Source organism: Candida metapsilosis, assembly GCF_017655625.1.
Source record: "Candida metapsilosis strain BP57 chromosome Unknown scaffold1, whole genome shotgun sequence".
In the NCBI taxonomy this organism is placed as follows: Eukaryota; Fungi; Ascomycota; class Pichiomycetes; order Serinales; family Debaryomycetaceae; genus Lodderomyces; species Lodderomyces metapsilosis.
This window is the reverse complement of record NW_027138159.1, coordinates 374965-398038: the sequence shown is the minus strand read 5'-3', so window position 1 is coordinate 398038 and position 23074 is coordinate 374965. Positions and strand designations below refer to the sequence as shown.

Here is a 23074-nt window from a genome sequence, read left to right as displayed (position 1 = left end):
GTGCGTATATATAGTACAAATGTAGTAATGTAGTGTTTTCAATGTCAAGAAAATACAAAAATTAAGACAAGAAATATCAGTCGCGACATTTGTGTAAGAAGAAGGAAAGAAAGGAGCATGTAAGTCTAGCTATGCCCCTCCCCCTTTAACGATCTCCTATTCGACCTATACATATGAGAACTGTATACGATGTATATTGAACTTTGTATTGTAATCTAAATTAAACTCAGTTTATACATTTATCACTAAGCAAAAGCGAACTCCTCTCATACACTATTGAACACTGGGGTCTTACAGCAGCTTCATGTTCAACTCTCCCTTGTCACCAATTTGCATAAAAATTGTGCGTAGCAGTACCTACTCGTAAGGAAACTCAACTGTGGCAGTCAAACAAGTTATGTACTCATCATCCTTAGTGAATGCTCTAGCGGTGACAATATATTTTCCAGGAGGAACCTCCTCGGGAATTTCAACTTCTTTAGTAATGACTTGTTTCCCCTTTTCAATCGGACACTCTAAATTCACTTTAGTGATTTCTTTGCAAAGGTCATAAGTTTGATGAATCAACTTGATAAATCCATAACGCACGTCAACTTCAACATACGCACCATCAGTAATAGTCTTATCGACCGTACCTTTAGCAGTGAATGTCAAATTGGCTCCAGCTTGTGGAGGATTAGGTGAAATGATAATCTCATCAAGTGTCAAAAGTTGCTTGCTGGTGTAATCGCAAACTTCAATAGGAGACTTTCCAGGTACTGGCTTACTATCGTCATTAACATTAACATCGTTGTGAATTTGGAAAAACTTTTGTTGTTGAAGATTGTATTGTGAATTGAGTTCTTCTGGTGTGTGAAACACAGCAAGTGCACGGTCAACGTATTCATTGAAAAGGGAGAATGAGTTGACTGCAGATAAGGTGGAGACTGCTGCAATTGCAATCTTGGTAAAAGCGACCATGGTTTTAATTGAGATTGGGTGAATGTGCTATAGCTTAAGATATTCAGCAAAAGAATGTGAGAGATTTGTTGGGTATTATACCTCGCCGTCTGTTTTTTTTAATATTGCTGTTATACGCACATAATAATATTCTTTTTTTATTTCGTTATCAATAAAACATTACGTAATACTCACATAATCCTACTAGGAAACGCCACGGTCGTGTAAACCTGGTAATGAGGACCAAATACCGATATACGGACACCTAGTGGTCAACGCAGAGGTGTGTACCTACAATCTAGTTATCAACTACTATTTGATATATATACATGCGTGTATTAATATGCAATAACATCTTTGTCTCTCAACGTCAAATGTATTGGTTTTAACCCGATATTATCAAATTAGCCGTCATCGTATCAAACCTTTCTCTAATAAGCTTAGCTTCAATCTCCAATAGTTCATGATACATAGCTTCTCCTTTTGAGCCTTGCAGCTTCAACATTTCTTTAAGATTGGCCTTGGACAATTTCCATACTACTGAATCGGTTACTGTAGTATAAGTAATTGGTCTGTACTGAGAGGCATCATCCAAATCACCAAATGCAACTAATGGAACAATTGAACTATGCAACTCTCTTCCCTCAGGACCAAATCTAATCACAGAACGAACTAATCCCAGCTCTACTATGAAAAAAGATGGCTCATCCTTTCCTGTGTTGTAAAATTGCAAATTTTCTGGAATTTGCTCCTTGACAAAATATGGTGCTAATGGAGCCCAAAATTCAGCGTCTTTGGAGCATAACCCTTGGAAAGTAATCATCATTAAAGGTAATGGTTGTTTCTGTAAGAATTGACTGTTGGAATTCAGGTGGAGTTTATGCTGGGTTTTTTGCTCATCATAAACAGTTTTGCTTGCTGCTTGTAGGACTTGTTTGGTTCTTGGAGTTCCAAATTCACCACCAAACTGGTTAAACAACTTATTGCTGAACGAAGATGGTGATTGTATGGACGAAGACCGCGCCATGCTTCCACTTGAACCCAGATTTACAAGCGTATTTGTACTAGTGCTGTTGTTTTTGGCTCCTGGAACTGACCTTGATGATGTATGCCTAGTGACTGGATCTAATGGGCTGTTTTTCTTCAAGCTCTTGTACGTTTTCAAGAATGAGTTTTCACACCATTCCAATGCATAATTCAATGAGCTAAATAGTTCAATTGGTGGAGACGAGCCTTCGTTTTGTTCACTGTTTTCAAAAAGACCAGCATCACGTAAACCTTGAATTGTATCGTCTTCTTCACTCACTCCGGATATAACCAACAGCGTCTTGAACTCGTTTGCCAAATTCAATACTCGTCTAAACCCTTCTGCTGCCGAAAAGTCCAAAGATATAACTCCTTTCATATCAATTATCAAATACTTGACTGGTCTCTTGTCAAATTTATCGGTTTCGAAAATCACGCGTATCTCTTTTTCTACCCCACCAATTGATCCAAAAAATATCGTTCCTTGTAATTTTACAATACAAATTTGTTCACCGACATTCTTTAAAAATTCTTGCTGCTTTGGGTGACGTAATACAGTGGATCTCGCAACACTACCGGAGTATATACCTTGCACTACCGGTGTTCTTGCAGCTTCAACCACAAAGGACAAACAAGCTAACAAGATACCAATTCCTATACCGGCAACGAAATCAACAGCACCCATCGTCACGACAATTATAATGATGGTGGAGTACTCAATCTTTCTCAATCTTCCAATCGTGTCCCACACTGATTCTTTGAGAAGTTCATATCCCAATAAGTAAATCAATGCACCAACAACACAAACTGGGATATAACCAATCACTACAGGTCCCGCAATCATAACAGCCGCAGTGGCTACCGCCAACATAATACCAGCAAGTCTATCATTTGCACCGGCCCTGATGAACAACACTGAATTGGTGTAGACTAAATAGTTTTGAATAGATCCAAGTAAACCCGAAATCGCATTTGAGTAGCCATGAGCTACTAACTCCCGGTCAACATCAACATCATCAATTCCAATAGACACAGCCAAGGCAGGCACATTAATAGGGACATGCAAGATTCCAAAAAATGTCAATGCCAACATCGTTGGCACTTGTCTCACAATACACAACCAGTCAACTAGTTGAAACTTGTACAATTCGTAAAACTCAAACCAGGGTTGATCATCCTCTACTGCTGGAAACACCCAACCCATTTTTCGAGCATCATCCAAACTCCATGATGGAATCAACAACACAATTAAATGGAATATAGCAAACACCGCAATGAAATACAAAGGCACGAGCAATGAATTGTGTATCCTATGCTGAAGGAGTATTAAAATCAAAGCCAAAACTAATGGTAACGTCCATTCCAAAAGTGTAGTGGGATTGTAAAACAAATACTTGAACGTCTCGTAATTGTAGGTAAGACCTCCTTCTAGTCTAGATGACACTTCAATTCCCGTGGCAACTAAAAAATAACCAACTCCACCAATACACCCAACAAGAATGTGTCTTGGAAAAAATCCCACCAAGACACCCAACTTTAATTTCCCAAGCAAGAAAAACACCAAACCAGTAACAATGGACGAAATAGCATACGAAGTGATTGTTGTGGCAATTATCGCCTCCTGTTGATTTTCTATTGAATTATCAGATGTTATCTGCCTAGCAATACTGAATGCCATCGTATGGAAAAACGGAGTGACTTCAATCATTTCCGAACCTATTCCTGCTTTGAATGCGGATCCACCTAAAGAGTAGACCAATTGGGAAACAATACATGACATGTAAAACATTGAAAGTCCTGCTGGTGCCAATGCTGCAAAAATTGGCTCACTTATGGGGAACATGATCATACCGTAGGATAAACCATCCAATATATTCAACAAAGTTCCCAAGAAGACTCCTGGAATAAACTGAAATGGTTTTGTGAGTAGCGTGTGTAGGCGGCTTGGCTGTGATTTTTTTTCTGGAGTAGGTGGTCTCCCGTGTGATTTGGCTGAAGCCCTTTTGTCTGCAGGTTTCCCATTTGACGCTTTCATTTGCTGAAGTATCCCTATCGTACCTTCTTCATCTCCACCGGTGTAGCTTGCACGCGGTTCACCAAGCAACGGAGTTATACTGGAGTAGGTCGGTGACGACGAAGTTCTCTCATGACCCTTTATAGGGGACTGTTTGGGATAGGCTGACTCCTCGGTAATACCCTCCCCAGATATGCTTGTGTCATACTTGTAGTCTCCACCATCTTCTTCTTCGCCATCAACCACCCCGATATTAGCTAGGTTTGCTGTTTGTTCATGCACTTCAGCGCCAGTATTCACTTGCGGTGAACCAGCACTCTCAAAAATGCTTGGTCTGTGGCTCATACTAACATAACTTCGTCCACTTATGTCAAAATTAGGGTTGTTCAGGTTGCTGCTGTAATTGAATGCCTCACTGATGGAGTAGTTTCTATTTCGATTAGCAGACTTGCCTGCCGATTTAGCTTGTTCATTAAATTGTGGGTTCGCTAAACTTTCAAAGTAACCATAATTGTGATAATTATTCGTTCGGGAATTTGTGGCTTCTGGAGAATCAACTGTGGCTTCTAGGGAAAATTCATCATGGTTTTGAAATGCATCATCAAGTTTTCCTGACGGTTTTCTTGAATTTTTCAAATTCTTCCCTTGATTCGTGTGTGATCCCATGCTTCGATTGATTTTGGTTCCACTATTTCTATGATATCAGCAGGGTGAAGTCTGTTCTTAGTGATGTTGAAAGGAGTGGACGGTTCTACCTCTTCATGAAAATTTTCTACAGGGCGGAAAAGCTTGTTATCAGGTCAGAATTAATTTATAAAATTACATTACACAAAATAAAACTTTGACTCTAGTCTCACGTGCGTTATGGCTCGGCTGAGTCACTACATCACATTTCTACGAGAGAAGAGACCAGAAAGGATTATGGCAAGAACTTGGCTTACTTAGCAACGATGAGAGATCATTCTTCTTAGTGACTGCATAATTCTTCACACTACAAACTCGTTGATAATAATCATGTGAATGAGAATTGGCAATAAAATACAGCAAAATTAATCACATAAAATGAACTGTTCGTGTTGTTAAACGTTTTGAACACATTATCCACAAGCCCATCAAGTGCTTGGGACAGCTTGAATTTGACCAAGCGTATTGCGGTCAGTGTTCGCAGCTTAGAGTCGCCAACAGTTTATTCTCGGAGTTCAAATCGATCAACGACGGAGTAGAAAAAAAAAAAACCGCCCTCCAACGATCCAATGTACGAAAATTTCATTTCCATATAATTCAGGTTCTTTACCGGAGTGTAGTACTGTTTAGTTGTTTTCACTTGCAAATCCTATTCCTATAGATTGCTTTTGTCCCCTCATAACATTGGCAGATCAATGATTCAAGTTGACAGAGTTTTCTTATTCGGGCGCATAAATTTCACATTACCAAATTACACAAAGACTCAAAATATTTTTGCAATATCCGCAAACGTTGCTATTTTGTCGACCAATTGGTTAAAGCTTAGGCCATTACTCGAAGGGACACTACAGGAAATAAACAGTTGTAGAGCATATCCAATTAAATATGTTATTTCCAAGGGCCTACATAATGTCACCAGCTCTCTTTTCAAAATCTGAGTGGCAATTTCTGTCGTTTTCTACGATCTCGTTAGTGAATAGCAAACATAAAAAGTAAATGACATACACAAAAACATGTCCAGTTAAAACATTACCCTACCCAATTGTATTTATATATAAATACAGAATCATCCTTTTACTACGAGAAATTTTCGTCAATTCTCTTCTATTTTTCACACCAATTTACTTTAAAGTCATTAAAACATGTCTGCTGGAAAATACTTTTTAGGAGCTGCTGCAATTGCTGGTGGGGTATATTACTACGACCAAAACGTTGAACGTATCTTGCCTAGAAAGGAACACCAACAATTGGCTCAACAAACTGCCAAAGTTGACGAAAAGGCTCATGAATGGAACAACAAATTAACCCAAAAGATTGAGGAGGGTAAGAAGGAGCTTGAAAAGAAGACTAACTCAATCACTTCATCGGTTAAGGATTCAGATACTTATCAAAATCTCCGTGAAAACAAGGAGGATTACAGAAAGTCGGTCAAGGATGCCGCTACACCCGAAGATGAAAAATCTGTGTTCAAGAGAGGTATGCAAAAGTACATTGACTTTGTCAACTGTCTTGGTACAAATTCTGTCAAGACTGGGGAAACCCAAATTTCATCTGCTGGTGCTTTGCCTGAGGTGAAGGAGAAACCAATTTTTGGCAATTGGTTTGGCAAGAGTGACGTAGATGAAGTGAAGGACAAAGCTGAAAAGAAGAAGAATGAATGGAGTGTGTGGGGTGATAAGAAAGCTGATGAAGCTGAACAAAAGAAGGATGAATGGATTTCATGGGGATCTAAAAAGACTGATCAGGCTAAAGCAGATGCTGAGCATGAAAAGAACAAGTTGTTCAACTGGGGATCAGACAAGGTAGATGATGCTAAGTCTGAGGCCGAAAAGAAGAAGAATGAGTGGACTTCATGGGGTAACAAGAAAGCAGATGAAGCTGAGCAAAAGAAAGATGAATGGGTTTCATGGGGATCTAAAAAGACTGATCAAGCTAAAGCCGATGCTGAGCATGAAAAGAACAAATTGTTCAACTGGGGATCAGACAAGGTAGATGATGCCAAATCAGAAGCTGAAAAGAAGAAGAACGAGTGGAGTTCATGGGGAAGCAAGAAAGCTGATGAAGTCAAGGCTGATGCTGAGAAGGAAAAGAAATCTTGGTTCAACTGGGGAAACAAGAAAGCAGATGAAGCTGAAGACAAAAAGGATGATTTGGTATCATTTGCAAACAAAAAATTTGACGATGCTAGCAAGGAATTCAACAAGCAATACGATGCCTCGGTAAATGAACTTAACAAACAATACGACAACTTGGGCAAGGTTTTCAGTTCCACCAAGGACCAAGCTAACGAATCCTTCCAACAACAAAGAGCAAAAGCCGTACAGCAATATAATGAAGCATACAAGAAGTTTCAAGAATTGAGCAATGACTTGGCTAATGATCCTGAAAAGAATAAGAAATTGACTAAAGCCCAAGAGGATTTCACCAAGTCATTAGAGCATTTGAAATCGTATGGTGATGATGTTTACCATGATGTTAAGACAAAGTTGAGTGAATTGTTCAAGTAGACTTTATAGGGTAATAAATTGAGTTTACATAGGTAGAAAGTCAATTGTAGTTGGTAGCGAAAAAATCTACACAAGATTTCTTCTCCATTATGATTCGCCGAGTCCCGAAACTATATGGTAACCAGCTCGCCAAGTTTAAATTGGAACCGAATGTTCCTACACTGGAGCTCCTTTCGAGGGTGGGAGTTGTGTCATACCCACGATCGGGACTAGTCAACTGGTCAAAGACGGGACTCCTCATTCAAGACAAGATCAACGCCATAATTAGAAAGCACATGGACAGTATACAGTTTGAAGAGTTGAGCTTGTCTTTGGTATCGTATAAGCAAGGATGGATAAAGACAGGCCGTTGGAATCAAGCCGAGATATTTAAACTCCAAAATGGAAACCACGAACCTGATTTTTTACTTGCTCCGACATGTGAAGAAGAGATTACACAGTATGCCAAGCAGGCATTGGACAGTTATAAACAATTGCCATTCAAGTTTTACCAGATCCGAGAAAAGTTCCGGGACGAGAAACGGCTGCGAGGAGGTCTTCTCCGAGGGAAGGAGTTTTTGATGAAGGATGGATATTCATTTGACGTGGATGAAGAGAAAGCATTGGAGACATACAAGTCCGTTGTTGGGGCTTACCATAAGATCTTTGAGGACTTGGGAGTTCCTTATGCCAAGGCACAAGCAGACAGTGGTGATATCGGAGGAGATATGAGCCATGAATGGCATTACTTGAATGAAAGTGGAGAGGATACTGTGTTTACATGCGATTCTTGTGGGCATGTGTCTAATAAAGAAAAGACACTATCATTCCCACAGGAGGGAGATTCATCAGCCAAGGATGTCTCAGTGCAGTACTTTATAACCAAAGATAAGACTACTTTGGTTTGTGCATATTACCCTACAGGAAGAACACTCGAGCCAAAGTTTGTGGAGAGTGAAGTTCCTGATATTACGTTTGGTGCTGCCGAAAGCAAGGTGTTTGAAGAGTTTTCTCAGACTGAAGAATTGTCAAAGAGGGTTGTGCGTGTGATGGATGCACGGTTAAATTCTAGGTCCAACTTTCCTGATTTCCCAGTCGATTTCCACAATAGGTCAATGATTACTACGTTGACCGATGTACCAATTGTACTTGCAGAGGAAGGAGAAGTGTGTGGAGAATGTGAAAGGGGTACATTAAGTGAAGAAAAGGCAATTGAAGTGGGACACACGTTTTACCTCGGTGGGAAATACTCAAAACCATTAGGTTTGAGTGTGGATGTGCCAGAGAATGGAAAAGTTGTGAACAAGACGGTGATGATGGGGTGCTATGGGATTGGAGTGAGTCGAATTGTGGCAGCAATTGCGGAGATTAACAGGGACAATGAAGGGTTGAGATGGCCACGAAATATTGCACCATGGGAGGTGACTGTTGTTGAAGCCAGTAAGAGCGACAAGTTTGAAGATGTGTACTCAAAGATGAATTTTGACTACAGATTAGACGACAGAGATGAATCGCTAGGCCTCAAGATAAAGCAATCCAATATGATGGGAATACCCATGGTGGTGATTTTGGGAAAGAAGTTCCCCATGGTTGATATTGAAGTCCGCGGCAAGAGAAGAGACGGACAGCAACAGGAACGCAAACACCAAGTACATATAGACAACTTGTCCGACACTGTAAATAGTTTATTAATACACATGTAGATACACCTTTTCTATTAAGCAAATTTTCCTGTCAACTTAGCAAACACATGCAAAATGATGACTGAAAAGATGAAACCAACAGCCAAAAACAATACAACCAATGGGTCAACACGTAAGCCTTGAGCTTCATCAGTGAAAAGTTTCATCATAGTGGATGAGCTTCCACCTGCACCAGCAGACCTAGTGCTCAATGGAGTAGCATTTGAAGTTTGTGCCTTCTTATCAGCTGTTGATTTTCTTTTAACAGCACTTCTCAACCCTCCTGGGGCTTGATTTGATGAAGATGAAGACTAACTAGTTAGTATTTAGGAATATAAACCACTGTTATTTAGTTCAGAACATACCATTGTTTTATTGATGAAGTGTTTTTTGTATTTAGTCTGATTCTACACGTAATCAATTTTTCAAATTGTCATTTTTTTTTCTCATTCTCTCCCTCTGTTGCGTTGTCTCTTTCTCGGTGTCGCGTCAAAAAAAAGACAAGCGCTACCAAATACCTTAGAGAAAAAATTTCTTTCCGGTTTTTTTCAACAACGACAACGACAACTGAGAGAGAGAGAAAAAAAAAATATAAGAACCGAGAGTTATTACATACACTTTCTTTAAAGCCACTGGGGAAAACAAGACACACATATACCAATGGATTTTAGAAACCTATCTAACCATCAAATGGACAATATAGTACAACGTCGTCCTTCTTTATCATCACTATCATCTGCTTCCGGTTATTCCTCATCTTCAACACCTTTCAATACAAAGAGCTATACCCCAAACGCTCTCATGAATAAAGACTTACAAAGCTCCTGGCTCAATCAACCCAGCTCTACTTCAATAGGTCCATGGGTGGAACAGCAGCAACAGCAAACCCTTGATGCATTGGATAAGTCCTTGGAGAAGCCAAATATTAATGATGCGACGAAACCTAATGATAATGAATCTCACGAAAACAATGACAGCACTGATGATGACGAGCTTATCCCCACTGCAATCGTAATCAAAAATATTCCATTTGCTATTAAAAAGGAACAGTTGTTGGATGTTATGACAAAGCTAAATTTACCTTTACCTTATGCATTTAACTACCATTTTGATAATGGCGTGTTTAGAGGCTTGGCTTTTGCTAATTTTACCTCAACTGATGAAACGTCACTTGTTGTGAACCAACTTAATGGTCGAGAAATTGGAGGAAGGAAGTTAAGAGTCGAGTATAAGAAGATGTTGCCTGCTCAAGAAAGAGAAAGAATTGAACGTGAAAAGAGGGAAAAAAGAGGACAGTTGGAGGAACAACATAGATCGACGTCTAATGCATCCTTGGCATCTTTAGTGTCACAAGCGTCAACAACTGCTGCTACAAAAAACCTTAGTGTCGCTGGTACTTCAACTTCGCAAGAAAGAATTCTTTTAAATTTGCCATTTGGGTGTTCACTGTTTACTCCACCTGAACTCAACTTTAATGACCCTGAAATTTTAGAATTATATACACAATTGGTTCTTTACCGCGATGATGCTTCCAAATCAGTATTTGAGTTGGCAATATCACCATTGAATTTGAATATAGCTCAAAGAAAAATTATCTCATACATTTGCAATTATTTGAATTTGTTGGAACTTTTTGACAATGGCATGATTATCATTAGAAGAAAACCAGGACACATGTCGATTGCTCCAGGACAAACACGCCAACAACCACTTCATTCAGCTTCAATGATGAATTTGAATCAGTTAGCCAACCCTCCCGAGTTGTTGCGATCTCATTCACAATCTGCTATACCGATGCCCAGGTTGAGACAACAAACGTCAACTCCAACTCAACAACAAACACAAATGGGCTATCAGCAAAGACCTTATACGCAACATGGATATTACCAACAGTCACAACAGCCACCACAATTGGCTCAGAATATATCTGCAGGAAGTTCTGCTGCTGCATTGTTGAGAACAAGCAACAGCAGATCATATGTTGATGTAAGGTCTACGCCACCATTGAGTCAACCAGAGGTAATCCCTATTTCTCAACAACAGCAGCAACAGCAGCAGCAACAGCAACTACAACAACAGCAACAGCAGCAGCAACAGCAACAGCAAAACTTTTTCCAGCCTACTGTTAATACAAATAATCCACCTTCACAACCTCAAACACCCTCTAGTGGTTCCATTTGGGGTCCAAGATTTATATAGAGTTTATTTTCATAACGATTTAAAAATACATAAGCAAAATATATGTCAAAACAAATACGATATATCTCTCTTATTTAGCTATTTCTATTTAAATCTCTCCAACAACGACTGAGCTGAGGCTGTATCCAAATAAACTACTCCGTTTTCAGTTGTAACAGCATTACCTGATAACAATTGCTCCAAAGAGATGGTAGCACCAGTCTCTGGTTCTTCTTCTTCACCACCACCATCTTCAATTCTTCCACACCTTGGGTGTTCTGGTTTCAAAAATGAGTCTCCAAAATCCTCGTCGCCAATTCTTTCAATCAACCTCTTTTGCCATCCTTCAATACCTTCGCCATCGCGTAATAGAGCCACAATAACTATAGACATATTATCACATCCAATTCCTGAACCATCAGATGTAGGAGAACAACAAAGGTCCATAATCTCTTCACAAATCTTATCGAGGGGTTTTTCATCACGAATTGCTTTCCTTATGAAATCAATAACTTGTTGAGGGTGCATACAATCCCAAATACCATCACAAGCCAACACAACAAATTCATCTTGTGCCAAGTCTATTTTGTGAGTAATTACATCGGGGTAACATGTAACAACTTGTTCTTCTGGTGGAAGATCTACCGACTTTTTAAATTCAAAGTCAGCAATAGATCGCGAAAGAGCCAAATTACCATTGACTCTATCTGCATCAACATATCCTCCAGCAGCCATTATACGTGATTTTTCACCTTCCAAAGAAGGTTTATGGTCAAATGAAAGGGCCTTGGCCACACCATTAATGGACATTATCGTACGCGAGTCTCCGGCATTACCACAATATATTTGTTCGGGAGTAATGAGTACAGTAGTGGCTGCACAACCACTATCATCGTCACGCATGTAAATATCCTTCAAAATAGCTTGATCACAATCCAAAAATCCTTGTTTCAACGCATTAGTGTAATCTTTTGATTGATACAGAGAAGTGGCTCTAATGATTTTGTGCAAATGTTCTCCAGTGAAAATAGCAGCTTTTTCCCCACCATGACCATCATAAACACCAAAAAACGCGACATAATCAGCGTTTTCACCTTTAGCTTGAGATTTATCTGTTTTCGATTCATCAGATTTCTCATTATCCTTGACATTTTTTTCATCTTTATCGTTTTCTTTACCATCCTCTTCTTCCTCTTCCTGTTCTTCTTTTTTGTCTGCCTCATCATCCGCAAATTTATTCAAGTCTAAAACTGTAGCATGGGCATCCTCCATGTTAATTCTCCAACCTTGCATACTGGATAATCCATAAGCCAAGTACTTGTCTTGACCCTCTTCTGAGTGTTTCTCAGTTATTGGTTGTGATAGAATCTGTCCCATTGTTAGTGTAAAATTGAGACGTGTGGAGATGTGTTGTTTATGGGATGCAGAATTGTTTTTGAGAACGGGCTGGTCAACAAAAAAAAATCACGTCGGGTAGATATTAGTAGATTTGGTTAAATTAATAGAAAGTTAGATTCTGGTTAATTGTGCAACGTCGAGTGTATGTGAGTGTGAATGTGTGGTTTATTCTGGTTGTTGTTGGTTTTCTTTAAAGGCGAAATTTTTTTTTTTATAAAAATTTAAATTTCTTTTTTTTTTTTTTTTTCATATTCATATTCAAATCTCATTTCACTCATTCAAACTTAAACTCACTCTAATTCATAAAACTAAAGAAGGGCTATTAACTCTAAAATCACATCACTTGCTAACTCGAGTGGATATGTCTCTTGCTCTCTTGGTATAGAAATCTTGTTTGAGAGTTGAAAGGACTTACAAAATACTTCACATCATATTTATTAGACAATCCTTCAACTCAATTTGGCTGACCAGACAGTGATACCCCTTTCATCGTACCAAGCTTATCCATATATACAAAAGTATGTTTCAATCAGTGTTGCATAGTGGAGTGCCTCTCCATCTAGCTTTCACCGATGTTGAAAAGCTTCTCAAGTTGTCCAACACAATATCATCGTCATATTTATTCATCACGACCTTACCGTCTCTACTCACACCTTGTTCATCATCGTGGTCGACCTCCAATGATTGCACTGAGTCTAACCTGTGATCTCTCACAACAAACGAAAGTACAATCAATGGAAAACAAAGCACCAATCCTGTCATACACAAGTACTTTTGTACGTGTGAATAAGCAGTAGCGACAGCTATTCTTGCCGGTGTCCCCCAAGTGTGTACTTTAATGAACTCAATGGGTGTGTCATACTCAAATTTTGCAAGCTCAGCAGCATTGGGAATTCCCATATCTTGCATATTTCCCAAAACCACACCATACATTTTATTGGTCCAAATTGCCCCGCTGATAGATGCACCAATTGAAGAACTAATGAGGAAGCTAGCGAAAAAGACCGATAGTATAACACTCATATACCCATGGTTAGTAACAGTGGTGATGCTAACTTGTGTTGACCGATTAAAAAAAAAAACCAGCTTCAAATCCCATCAAACACAAGCCACCAATGAACCCCATTAAGATACTTTTCGCTTTCGATACCGTCGTTGTCACCACGGAAACGGTAGAGAATACCCAAGCTCACAGCCCAGCATATGCAGCCGAGAATGATGAATCCTTTCAATCGTCTCACACGGGCGACAACCAACCCCAAAAGTGGTCCGACAATAGTGGGGACAAATGAATATAAGGATGCAATTCTCGTTGCTGCCTTAATACTAGCATTCATGCCAACAACAAGTAAAATAGTATACACAAAGTCATTTGGCATTTGCCAAATCCAATTAAGCAAAATTGCAATTAATAAAGCAGACCACACTCCACGATCTTTCATCAACTGTAATGGCATAATTGGTGATCTTGCATACTTTGCTTCCCAAATGACAAAAAATTGGAATAAAGACAACACCAATAACCAAAGGAACCATTGTTGAAGCATTTGCCCATTTGGAGCTGATCCCTCCACCAAGTGTGAATGGGACTAAAATAAATCCCAAAAATGATAACAACATGTAACAACCCGATTACATCCAAGCTCCAAAACAAATCTATTGCCAATGTTCTCCAATAGGCAAAGCTAGTTTTGGGGTATTGCCTTTGGCTTTTGAATTCTTTCATCATAGCTTGCCATTCAGGTGTTTTTCTAGCCTTGATATGCATGTGAATAAAACAACCAAGCAAGGGGACAGCACTAAGAGGGAAAATAAATGCCCACATTCCAATACCCCAGCTCCATGAGTAATGTGTCAAGACCGAAGCGACAATATCACCACCAATCCAGGTAGTAATTATCAATGGCATTGCGGGAATAAAGGAACAAAGTAAACGCCAATTCAAATTTGAAAAATCAGCCAAGATAATCTGCAACAAAATTATTATACCAGTGTATCCAATTTGATAAATGACGGAACCACCTGCGAACCTATTGACATCGTATGCTTGTGATTGCATCACGGTTCCCATCGAATAGAATACAATTGCAAATAAGCACACCTCCAAGCGACCAAATCTATCAGATAACCTGGCATAACAAGGTTGAGCTGCTGCACTAATCACTGATTGGATGATATTGATTGTAGAAAACAACGAGTGCTTTTGGTATGATGAAGTGGCATGAATTTGAAGCTTCCCACGAATGGTACCATCCAACCTGTATCCAAAAGATATTAAAAAAAAATACAAAAGAAAAGCAAAATTAGGACGAAAGGACTTTGATACTGCATTTGAAGTATTTCAATCCGTCTGACACCAAATGACTTTGTTGTTGTTGTATTTAAGGGCGACTTGAGTTGACTGGATTGTGATGAAGTATCAATCTCATCCTCATCTCCAGAACGAATCTTAGCGTCCTTTTTGGTTTCTTCCACTTTTGAGGGCACAATCAAGTCCATTGTGTCTGGGGATGACGAGTTTACGTACTTTTGTTGATGTGGGAGACTGTGGCCCCTTTTATATTCAGAACTATAATTAGAGAGTTTTCCACTTTTGAACCATTGTAGATATGTTTTATAAACTAAATCAGTATTACTTATCCAGGCGGCATCTCAATTTCCAGGTTCGGCGATTAAGCAACAAATAAAATAACGATTTTTGATTTGTCCCTGAAATATTATAGGAGGTTTACTACAAGTGAAAACTTTAGTTTCGCCAATCAGCCCTTGACGAAAATAATTATCAAGACAGTTTTGTCTCCCCCCCATTTATTTTAATGCAATTTATGCTTGATCTAAGTCCTTCTTTTTCTTGGTGAAAAGCCTTAAATTCTTGTTGTGCCAACTCAGCGCCGTATACAAAATTGTGTATTATTCTCGATTTCACAGCTGTACACGTTTATAGGATATCTGCTTATGTTGATATAGTGCTTATAGATTAAACATTATCTCTCGTGTGCTCAGTAAAGTAATTCTAGATCCATAGGAATCCCTTTTGTAACTGTAATTTTCATAGTGTAGATTTTTGAGATAAGCCAAGAAAATATGGTGTCTCCTTCTTGATTGAATTTACCCCTTCAGATGTCAGTTCGTAATTAGATGCACCATAAAAGTTGGAATAGGCTTCCATCTATTAAAAAATTGTCTTATATGCCCCGTTACTTTGCTTTACTCTTTGTTGATTTATGGATGATTGTTTTTGTGGCATGCGCAATGTGTGGTAGAATATTATGGCACAAAACACCAACAAGCGACATAAAACTCAAAAGAAGGAGGAGTTGGACCGTTTGCATGTACTCCATTTTTGTACCATAGCTTAGTTTTATACAACCCTTCAATGTTTCAAACAGCTAGTGCAGATCAATGCTGTGTATCGACAAAAGAGTTAATCAATCGTTTGCACTATTTGGACTTTACGTAAAACCTTTCTCTCATAACAAAGTTACCAGTCAGTCACATGGATCCTTCAACTGTTTGCTATGTGACCGCTTCCTTCTAAAATTACAATTTCACTTCTGAACTCAAGATGCCCCAAAAAGGAATATGAAAGAATAAACACTATTATTTACAATTTGCATATAAACGAATTAAATGATAGAAACCTTGATATACGAGCCCGTGATCTTTTCATCGTTTACCAATATTGAAAAGATTCTTAAACTTCCTTATCAAAATATCATCGTCGTAGTTATTCACCACAACTTTGCCATCTTCAACAACTCCCTTTTCGTGATCATGATCCATTTCTAATGATTGCACCGAGTCTAATCTATGATCTCTTAACAAGAATGTGATGAATATCAATGGGAAACAAAGAACTAATCCAGCAATGCATAGATACCTTTGAACATGAGCATAAGCTGTAACAACTGCTATTCTTGCGGGTGTTCCCCAAGTGTTTTCCACAATGAACTCAAAGGGTGCATTGTATGCTGACAGTGCCAATTCAGTTGCATTTGCTACATTCATTTCCTGCATTTTATCCAAAATCACCCCATGCATTTTGTTTGTCCAAATTGCTCCACTGATGGAAGTACCCAAAGAGGTACCAATCCAATAACTGGCCAAATACACAGAAATAAGAACACTCATGTATTCGTGATTGGTAACCAGACTGATACTCACTTGTGTGGAATACGTGAAAAATCCGGCTCCAAAACCCATTAAGCACAATCCACCAATGACACCATCGAGATATTTTTGACTCTCTACTCCATCATTAGCTCCACGGAAATGCAACAAAATTCCCAAGCTAATTGCCCAGCAAGCACATCCAAAAATAATGAATCCTTTCAATCTTCTAACTCGAACCACCACCAATCCCAAAATGGGTCCAACAATAACTGAAACAAATGAATACAATGTTGTAATTCTTGTTGCTGCTTTAACACTGGCATTCATACCAACAACTAAAACTGTGTACATGAAATCATTAGGCATATACCAAATCCAGTTGATGAATATGGCAACCAACAACGCAGCCCATACACCACGATCTTTCATCAATGGTAATGGCATGATGGGAGATTTTGCAAACTTTGCTTCCCAAATCACAAAGACTGGGACAAACACAACACCAATAACCAAAGGAACAATAGTTGAAGCTCTGGCCCATTTCGAAGTAACACCTCCGGCAAGTGTAAATGGAACCAAAATGAAGCCTAAAATAATAATTACATTAAGTAACCCAATAACATCCAACTCCCAGAATAAATCAATAGCCAATTTTTTCCAATAAGCGAAAGTGGTCTTGGAGTAATTCAGATTGCTATATTCTCTGTTTAAAGCTTGCCACTCGGGTGTTTTCCTAGCCTTAACGTGCATATAAATGAAGCAACAAAGCAAAGGGATAAAGGTGAGTGGAAAAATAAATGCCCACATTCCAATTCCCCAGTTCCATGAAAAATTAGCTTGTGCTGACGAAACAACATCACCCCCAACCCAGGTATTGATAATAAATGGTAATGCAGGGACAAACGAACAAAGTAAACGCCAGTTCAAATTTGAAAAATCAGCCAAGATAATCTGCAACAAAATTATTATACCAGTGTATCCAATTTGGTAAATGACGGAACCACCTGCGAATCTGTTGATATCATAAGCTTGTGATTGGATCACGGTACCCACTGAATAAAAGACGATTGAAAACAAACACAATTCTAAACGACCAAATTTGTCAGATAACCTTGCATAAAAAGGTTGTGCTGCGGCACTAATAACAGACTGCATAACATTGACAGTTGTGAATAATGAGTGCTGCAGGTATGAAGAAGTAGCGTAGTATTGCAACTTTCCACGCACAGTTGAATCCAATCCATACGAATAAGCAACCAAGAATATACAGAAAAAGAAAATAACTTTCATAAATGGGCCTTTGAGTTGTTGTTGAAGAATTTCTGCTCTCCGGATACCAATAGACTTGGTTGTTGTGTTTAGTCCTTCATTTTCCTGGTTCGACTGGGATGATGTTTCTCTTTCATCGCCAGAGTAAACTTTAGTGTCCTTCTCGGTCTCGTCGTAGCTTGCAACCTTTGCTGCTTCAACTGATTCCATATTGAATGAGAAAGTGACCTGTTGTTTACTCTCAATAATGAAAGCTTTAGTGGAAGATTCGCCTCTTTTATATAGTCACAAGAAACAAAGTGTAAAAGGTTCACCTCATCTGCAAAACCATTTATTGACAATGGCATTTTTGCTTTTGTATCCTCACACCAAAAAGCCCCTCCATTGTTCAAAGATCGTATGTAATATGTGCAAACGGAAAGAGTAACAAATCAGAATTAGATTTCGCAGCATCAACCCAACCAATCACTTCTTTTTCCATATGCTTTTTGTTACAGTCAATTTCCTTTCGGCTTTATGTTAAGACTTTTTCTTGACATCCTCACGTATGTCAAGAAAAATTCAAAATGCATCAGAGCAATAGTAATGTACATGTTCTTTGTTTTTGGTCAAATTTATCATGCTTTGTGCAATTATTTCCCTTTCATTGTCTTTTTTTCAATTTTTATCTTTTTCATCTGCGGATTAGACTACTCTGAAATTTCTTCCATTCTTTGTTTATATTCCGATCTTTCATACTTTGATCAACTTAAGTATACTTTTAACTGCCTTTTCTCTTAAATTTTGGCATCTAAATTTCAAATATCATCAGATCGTAGCTCATCACCCTTTAGGGGTTTTTTTTCAAACAACGACGAAGTGAAAAAAAAAATTTTTTAGTGATGTAAAATGCCAAGAAAATGAAACTTAGTCTTTTTTGCAATTTAGTAAAAACTTTTCTCTACGCGGCATTGTTTCCGAAGAAAGATTCCCTGTTTGAAGAAACGTAATTAGTCACAAAATAAGCTCCTCAAGAAAACTTTTATATTCTTGCGCCAAGATAAAAATCTTCTAAATTGAAATCTGTCTTGACTTGAGATCTTCCAATGACCCTTTTCATTGTGTGATGCTCAAGCCGCCTTGAGAAACAAGAAATTCCAACAAGAATTCAAACCGATTTCGGCTTAAATTTCTCTTTGGAGCTTACGTTTGACACGGCGTAGTCTTGAACAGTGGAGGCAGTATATCATCCAATACGAAAAGGCGGATTACACACCAAAATTGCTTTTGAATTCTACATTAACACAAAGTCATACCCTCGTGTTTATGTGAGCATTTTGCCCTTCTATAACCATTGCTCCTCGAGTATGCTATATCCGTCGTTTCCTATGCTTATTACTTACAGTCTAGTTTTATTCCGCTTCTCTATAAAATATACATTACACAGGTTTACCTTTAATAAACTCGCTCCATCTTTGAACCTCCTCCGGAACCACAACACTCTCAGGAATTTCATCAAACTTGGGTTTGTCCTGGATCTTAACCTTCAAACATGAGGCAAACAATTGTGATGTATTTGGCTCATTAAATAATGGAATAGCAAAATCAATGGCGTTCCTTCTCATTACATAATCCTCATCCAACAAATCTTGAGCTCTGGATTTGGCTAAATTGAACACAGCACCAATATTTTTGTCTTGGAAAATTTCACGTAAAGCACGTTTATCAGTTTTTGGGAACTCAATAACTTCAACAGGTTCGGACACATATTTCGAAATATAGTTTGCAACTGGCTCACTAGCAGTGTAAAAGTTATAACCCAATCCTGACAACTCCTTGGCAACATTTCCAAGTTTATCATTTGACAAATCACCACCAAACAATATACCTTGTCCAGGTAATGGCACATGGAAGTTCATCGTTGATTGGATACTGGTCCAATAAGCTTCAAGCAAATCCTTACCAAAACAAGCAACTTCACCAGTAGAAGCCATCTCAACACCCAAGAAAGGATCAGCTCCTGCCAACCTAGTAAATGAAAATTGGGGCACTTTCGTAGCAACACGATCATACTTTTGATCCATGAGATTGAGAGGTTGTGGTACACCTTCCTTGATAAGAGCTTTTACTGCCACGTCGATAAAGTTGATACCAAGCACCTTAGACACAAATGGGAAAGAACGAGAAGCACGAATATTACATTCAATCACCTTCAACTCACAACTTTCATCATCAAGGGTGCCTTTCTGATCGTTTTTGATAATCTGCATATTGAAAGGTCCAGTAATTCTCCAAGCTTCAGCAACCTTGTCTGCAATAGTCTTTAAACGGTTCAACAAGATTGGGGAAAGATTTTGTGGTGGAAGAACCAAAGTGGCATCACCGGAATGAACGCCTGCATTTTCAACATGTTCTGAAACGGCATGGACCAAGACTTGCCCATCATTTGCAACAGCGTCAATATCAATTTCTTGGGCTCCTTCAATGAACTTGGAAATAACAACAGGATGGTCGCGTGAAACTTTTGAAGCGTTAGACAACTTTTCATCCAATTCATCTTTACTCTTGATTACAGACATAGCAGCTCCAGACAAGACATATGAAGGACGAACAAGAACTGGGTAACCCACCTCGTCGGCAAAGTTATCCGCTTCTTCAATGGAAGTTAACTCTTTCCATGCCGGTTGGTCAACACCAATAGAGTCCAAGATTTGGGAGAATTTATGACGATCCTCAGCCTTATCAATATCTTCTGGGTTGGTTCCTAGAACATTGCAACCATTGTTTTGTAATGGTAATGCAATGTTTTGAGGCAATTGACCACCAACAGACACAACAACACCAGTAGAGTGCTCTAGTTCGTAGATGTCTAACACCCTCTCCAATGACAATTCTTCAAAGTATAACCTATCAACTTCGTCAAAATCAGTAGACACAGTTTCCGGGTTGTAATTGATCATGATTGTCTTTTTACCACTTTCTCTCAAAGCACGTGCCGTGGACACCGCACACCAATCGAACTCAACAGATGAACCAATTCTGTAAACTCCTGAGCCCAACACTAATGTTCCCTTGTCGTTGAAATCTATATCAGAACTGGTTGCATTGTAGGTGGTGTACAAGTAGTTGGTATTTGCTGGAAATTCAGCTGCCAATGTATCGATTTTCTTTACAAATGGGATGATACCAAACTCCTTCCTTGATTTTCTAACTTCCAACTCTGGTGCGCCAACACAAAGCCCAATCTGCTTATCTGAGAAACCCAACTTTTTGGCACGTCTCATCAAATCACTGTTGATGTTGGATAATTCACCAGCGTTTTCCAATTCACGGTACATGTTAACGATGTTCATCAACTTATATAAAAACCATTTGTCAATCTTGGTCAAGTCATGAACTTTGTCTACCGAATAGTTTTCATGCAACAAGGCTTGTCCAACAGCGAGCCACCTTCTATCAGTGGGGTTTTGCAAAGTCTCGTCCAAATTGTCAAAGCGGTCCCCTTGAAAGCCAATATAAGAAGGATCAATTTGTCTAATTGCTTTTTGAAAAGATTCCTCAAAATTTCTACCAATAGCCATAACCTCACCAACTGACTTCATTGCTGATCCAATATCACGTTTGACATGTTGAAATTTAGACAAGTCCCAACGAGGAATCTTAGTAACAATGTAGTCCAAAGAAGGTTCGAAATTTGCTGAAGTGGTTTTGGTTACCGGATTTGGCAATTCTGGCAAGGTGTGTCCGAGAGCAATTTTTGCAGCAGTATAGGCCAAGGGGTACCCAGTAGCCTTCGAAGCCAAAGCTGACGAACGTGATAAACGAGCATTCACTTCAATAACTCTGAAGTCCAAGCCATCTGGCTGCAATGCATACTGAACGTTACATTCACCAACAACTCCTAAATGTCTGATAATCTTTATTGCCGCAGTTCTCAACATATGATACTCTTCATCGCTCAATGTTTGTGATGGAGCAACAACAATGGAGTCACCAGTATGGATTCCCAATGGGTCAAAGTTTTCCATATTACACACAGTGATACAGTTTCCCACACGGTCACGAACAACTTCGTATTCAACTTCTTTCCAGCCTTTCAAAGATTTCTCAACCAAGATCTGTGGTGCCAAAGAAAGTGATTGAGCAGCCAAATTTCTTAATTCATCTTTATTTGCAGCGAATCCAGAACCAAGTCCACCCAACGAGTAGGCAGATCTAACAATGATTGGATATCCAACGGACTCAGCGGCTTTCAACGCATCATCAACAGTTTCAACAGCAATAGATTCGGCAATTGGTATATCAATCTCTTTCAAAGCTTGAGCAAATAAATCACGGTCCTCAGAAGTCTCCAACGTTTTGATGGGTGTTCCCAAAACCTTAACGCCATATCTATCGAAAACTCCCATCTTATCTAACTTAACACCAACATTCAACCCTGTTTGTCCTCCAAAAGTTAACAAGATACCATCTGGCCTTTCTCTTTCAATTATATAAGTTATGTATTCTGGCGTAACTGGGAGATAATATATTTCATCAGCCAACGCGTGAGACGTTTGGTTCGTGGCAATATTTGGATTTATTAGAATTGATTGCTTGTTGGCCTCCTTTAATGCCTTGATGGCTTGTGATCCAGAGTAGTCAAATTCACCAGCTTGACCGATTGATAAACCACCCGATCCGATAACGAGAACTTTCGAAACATCCACTAGTTTGTGGGCATGTTCATCTTTGAATTTCTTTAACAAGTCACCTCCAGCATATTTCAATGCTTCATCTTTTATAGATGGAATAGTTTTATTTTCATGTGTATTTGCACTAGTTGCGAAGTTGAACTTTTGCACCAGTATCAACCCTCTTGGTAGAAGATTAAGCTTATGGCTTAATTGTTTCAAATTGTTTCTCAACAACATAGCTGACTTTAACAAATTGTTTGTTGAGTCCAAGAATTGAAGAAAAAGGAAAAAGAAGGGAAAAAGATGTTGAAATTTATAACAGGAAAATTTTTTTTTACAATGAGTCAACAGACTTTGAAATTTTTTCTATTGATATAAAAAATTAGCCGCGATGTACAATCAATAAATTAATTACCCAATTTAGAACAAATTGTGCAACTATGCACTACCTATTGATAATATAGTAATGGTGTTTATTCCAATAAATTACGTGAACCACAAAAGTTGGGGCGTAAGGGTGCAATCTGCCACCTTCCGAGTATCACCCTACTCTGTCTTTTGTCTATCTTGTCGTGTGAAAGAGTTGTATGTTTCGACTGGTAGTTGATTTCATCGGGTGCGAACGTAGTG

General features: G+C 38.8%; 11 protein-coding genes across 11 annotated transcripts; 3 read left to right on the top strand and 8 right to left on the bottom strand. All coding sequences in view use genetic code 12, as the record gives it.

Moving 5' to 3' along the window:
• Nucleotides 1-357: 357 nt before the first annotated feature.
• On the bottom strand, nucleotides 358-960 carry I9W82_000187 (sterol transporter; the record flags this gene model as incomplete). Its single annotated transcript, XM_067690662.1, has 1 exon — nucleotides 358-960. The coding sequence occupies one exon, from the start codon at nucleotides 958-960 to the stop codon at nucleotides 358-360; it is 603 nt and encodes a 200-aa protein (XP_067550213.1).
• A 364-nt stretch (nucleotides 961-1324) lies between these two features.
• On the bottom strand, nucleotides 1325-4645 carry I9W82_000186 (uncharacterized protein; the record flags this gene model as incomplete). The annotated part of the gene is made up of 1 exon (XM_067690651.1): nucleotides 1325-4645. The coding sequence occupies one exon, from the start codon at nucleotides 4643-4645 to the stop codon at nucleotides 1325-1327; it is 3321 nt and encodes a 1106-aa protein (XP_067550212.1).
• Nucleotides 4646-5805: 1160 nt separating this feature from the next.
• Nucleotides 5806-7170, top strand: I9W82_000185 (CSP37; the record flags this gene model as incomplete). Its single annotated transcript, XM_067690640.1, has 1 exon — nucleotides 5806-7170. One exon carries the CDS (start codon nucleotides 5806-5808, stop codon nucleotides 7168-7170), a length of 1365 nt encoding a protein of 454 aa, XP_067550211.1.
• An 89-nt stretch (nucleotides 7171-7259) lies between these two features.
• On the top strand, nucleotides 7260-8852 carry I9W82_000184 (PRS; the record flags this gene model as incomplete). Its single annotated transcript, XM_067690629.1, has 1 exon — nucleotides 7260-8852. The coding sequence occupies one exon, from the start codon at nucleotides 7260-7262 to the stop codon at nucleotides 8850-8852; it is 1593 nt and encodes a 530-aa protein (XP_067550210.1).
• A 14-nt stretch (nucleotides 8853-8866) lies between these two features.
• On the bottom strand, nucleotides 8867-9199 carry I9W82_000183 (Arf family guanine nucleotide exchange factor; the record flags this gene model as incomplete). The annotated part of the gene is made up of 2 exons (XM_067690618.1): nucleotides 8867-9142; nucleotides 9197-9199. 2 exons carry the CDS (start codon nucleotides 9197-9199, stop codon nucleotides 8867-8869), a joined length of 279 nt encoding a protein of 92 aa, XP_067550209.1.
• A 292-nt stretch (nucleotides 9200-9491) lies between these two features.
• Nucleotides 9492-11030, top strand: PIN4 (Pin4p; the record flags this gene model as incomplete). The annotated part of the gene is made up of 1 exon (XM_067690607.1): nucleotides 9492-11030. The coding sequence occupies one exon, from the start codon at nucleotides 9492-9494 to the stop codon at nucleotides 11028-11030; it is 1539 nt and encodes a 512-aa protein (XP_067550208.1).
• An 84-nt stretch (nucleotides 11031-11114) lies between these two features.
• Nucleotides 11115-12386, bottom strand: PTC2 (type 2C protein phosphatase; the record flags this gene model as incomplete). Its single annotated transcript, XM_067690596.1, has 1 exon — nucleotides 11115-12386. The coding sequence occupies one exon, from the start codon at nucleotides 12384-12386 to the stop codon at nucleotides 11115-11117; it is 1272 nt and encodes a 423-aa protein (XP_067550207.1).
• Nucleotides 12387-12932: 546 nt separating this feature from the next.
• I9W82_000180 (uncharacterized protein) lies at nucleotides 12933-13430 on the bottom strand (the record flags this gene model as incomplete). Its single annotated transcript, XM_067690585.1, has 1 exon — nucleotides 12933-13430. The coding sequence occupies one exon, from the start codon at nucleotides 13428-13430 to the stop codon at nucleotides 12933-12935; it is 498 nt and encodes a 165-aa protein (XP_067550206.1).
• Nucleotides 13431-13495: 65 nt separating this feature from the next.
• Nucleotides 13496-14906, bottom strand: I9W82_000179 (uncharacterized protein; the record flags this gene model as incomplete). The annotated part of the gene is made up of 3 exons (XM_067690573.1): nucleotides 13496-13996; nucleotides 14044-14665; nucleotides 14734-14906. 3 exons carry the CDS (start codon nucleotides 14904-14906, stop codon nucleotides 13496-13498), a joined length of 1296 nt encoding a protein of 431 aa, XP_067550205.1.
• A 1167-nt stretch (nucleotides 14907-16073) lies between these two features.
• Nucleotides 16074-17999, bottom strand: I9W82_000178 (uncharacterized protein; the record flags this gene model as incomplete). Its single annotated transcript, XM_067690562.1, has 1 exon — nucleotides 16074-17999. The coding sequence occupies one exon, from the start codon at nucleotides 17997-17999 to the stop codon at nucleotides 16074-16076; it is 1926 nt and encodes a 641-aa protein (XP_067550204.1).
• A 1208-nt stretch (nucleotides 18000-19207) lies between these two features.
• CPA2 (carbamoyl-phosphate synthase (glutamine-hydrolyzing)) lies at nucleotides 19208-22681 on the bottom strand (the record flags this gene model as incomplete). Its single annotated transcript, XM_067690551.1, has 1 exon — nucleotides 19208-22681. The coding sequence occupies one exon, from the start codon at nucleotides 22679-22681 to the stop codon at nucleotides 19208-19210; it is 3474 nt and encodes a 1157-aa protein (XP_067550203.1).
• Between the last annotated feature and the right edge of the window lie 393 nt (nucleotides 22682-23074).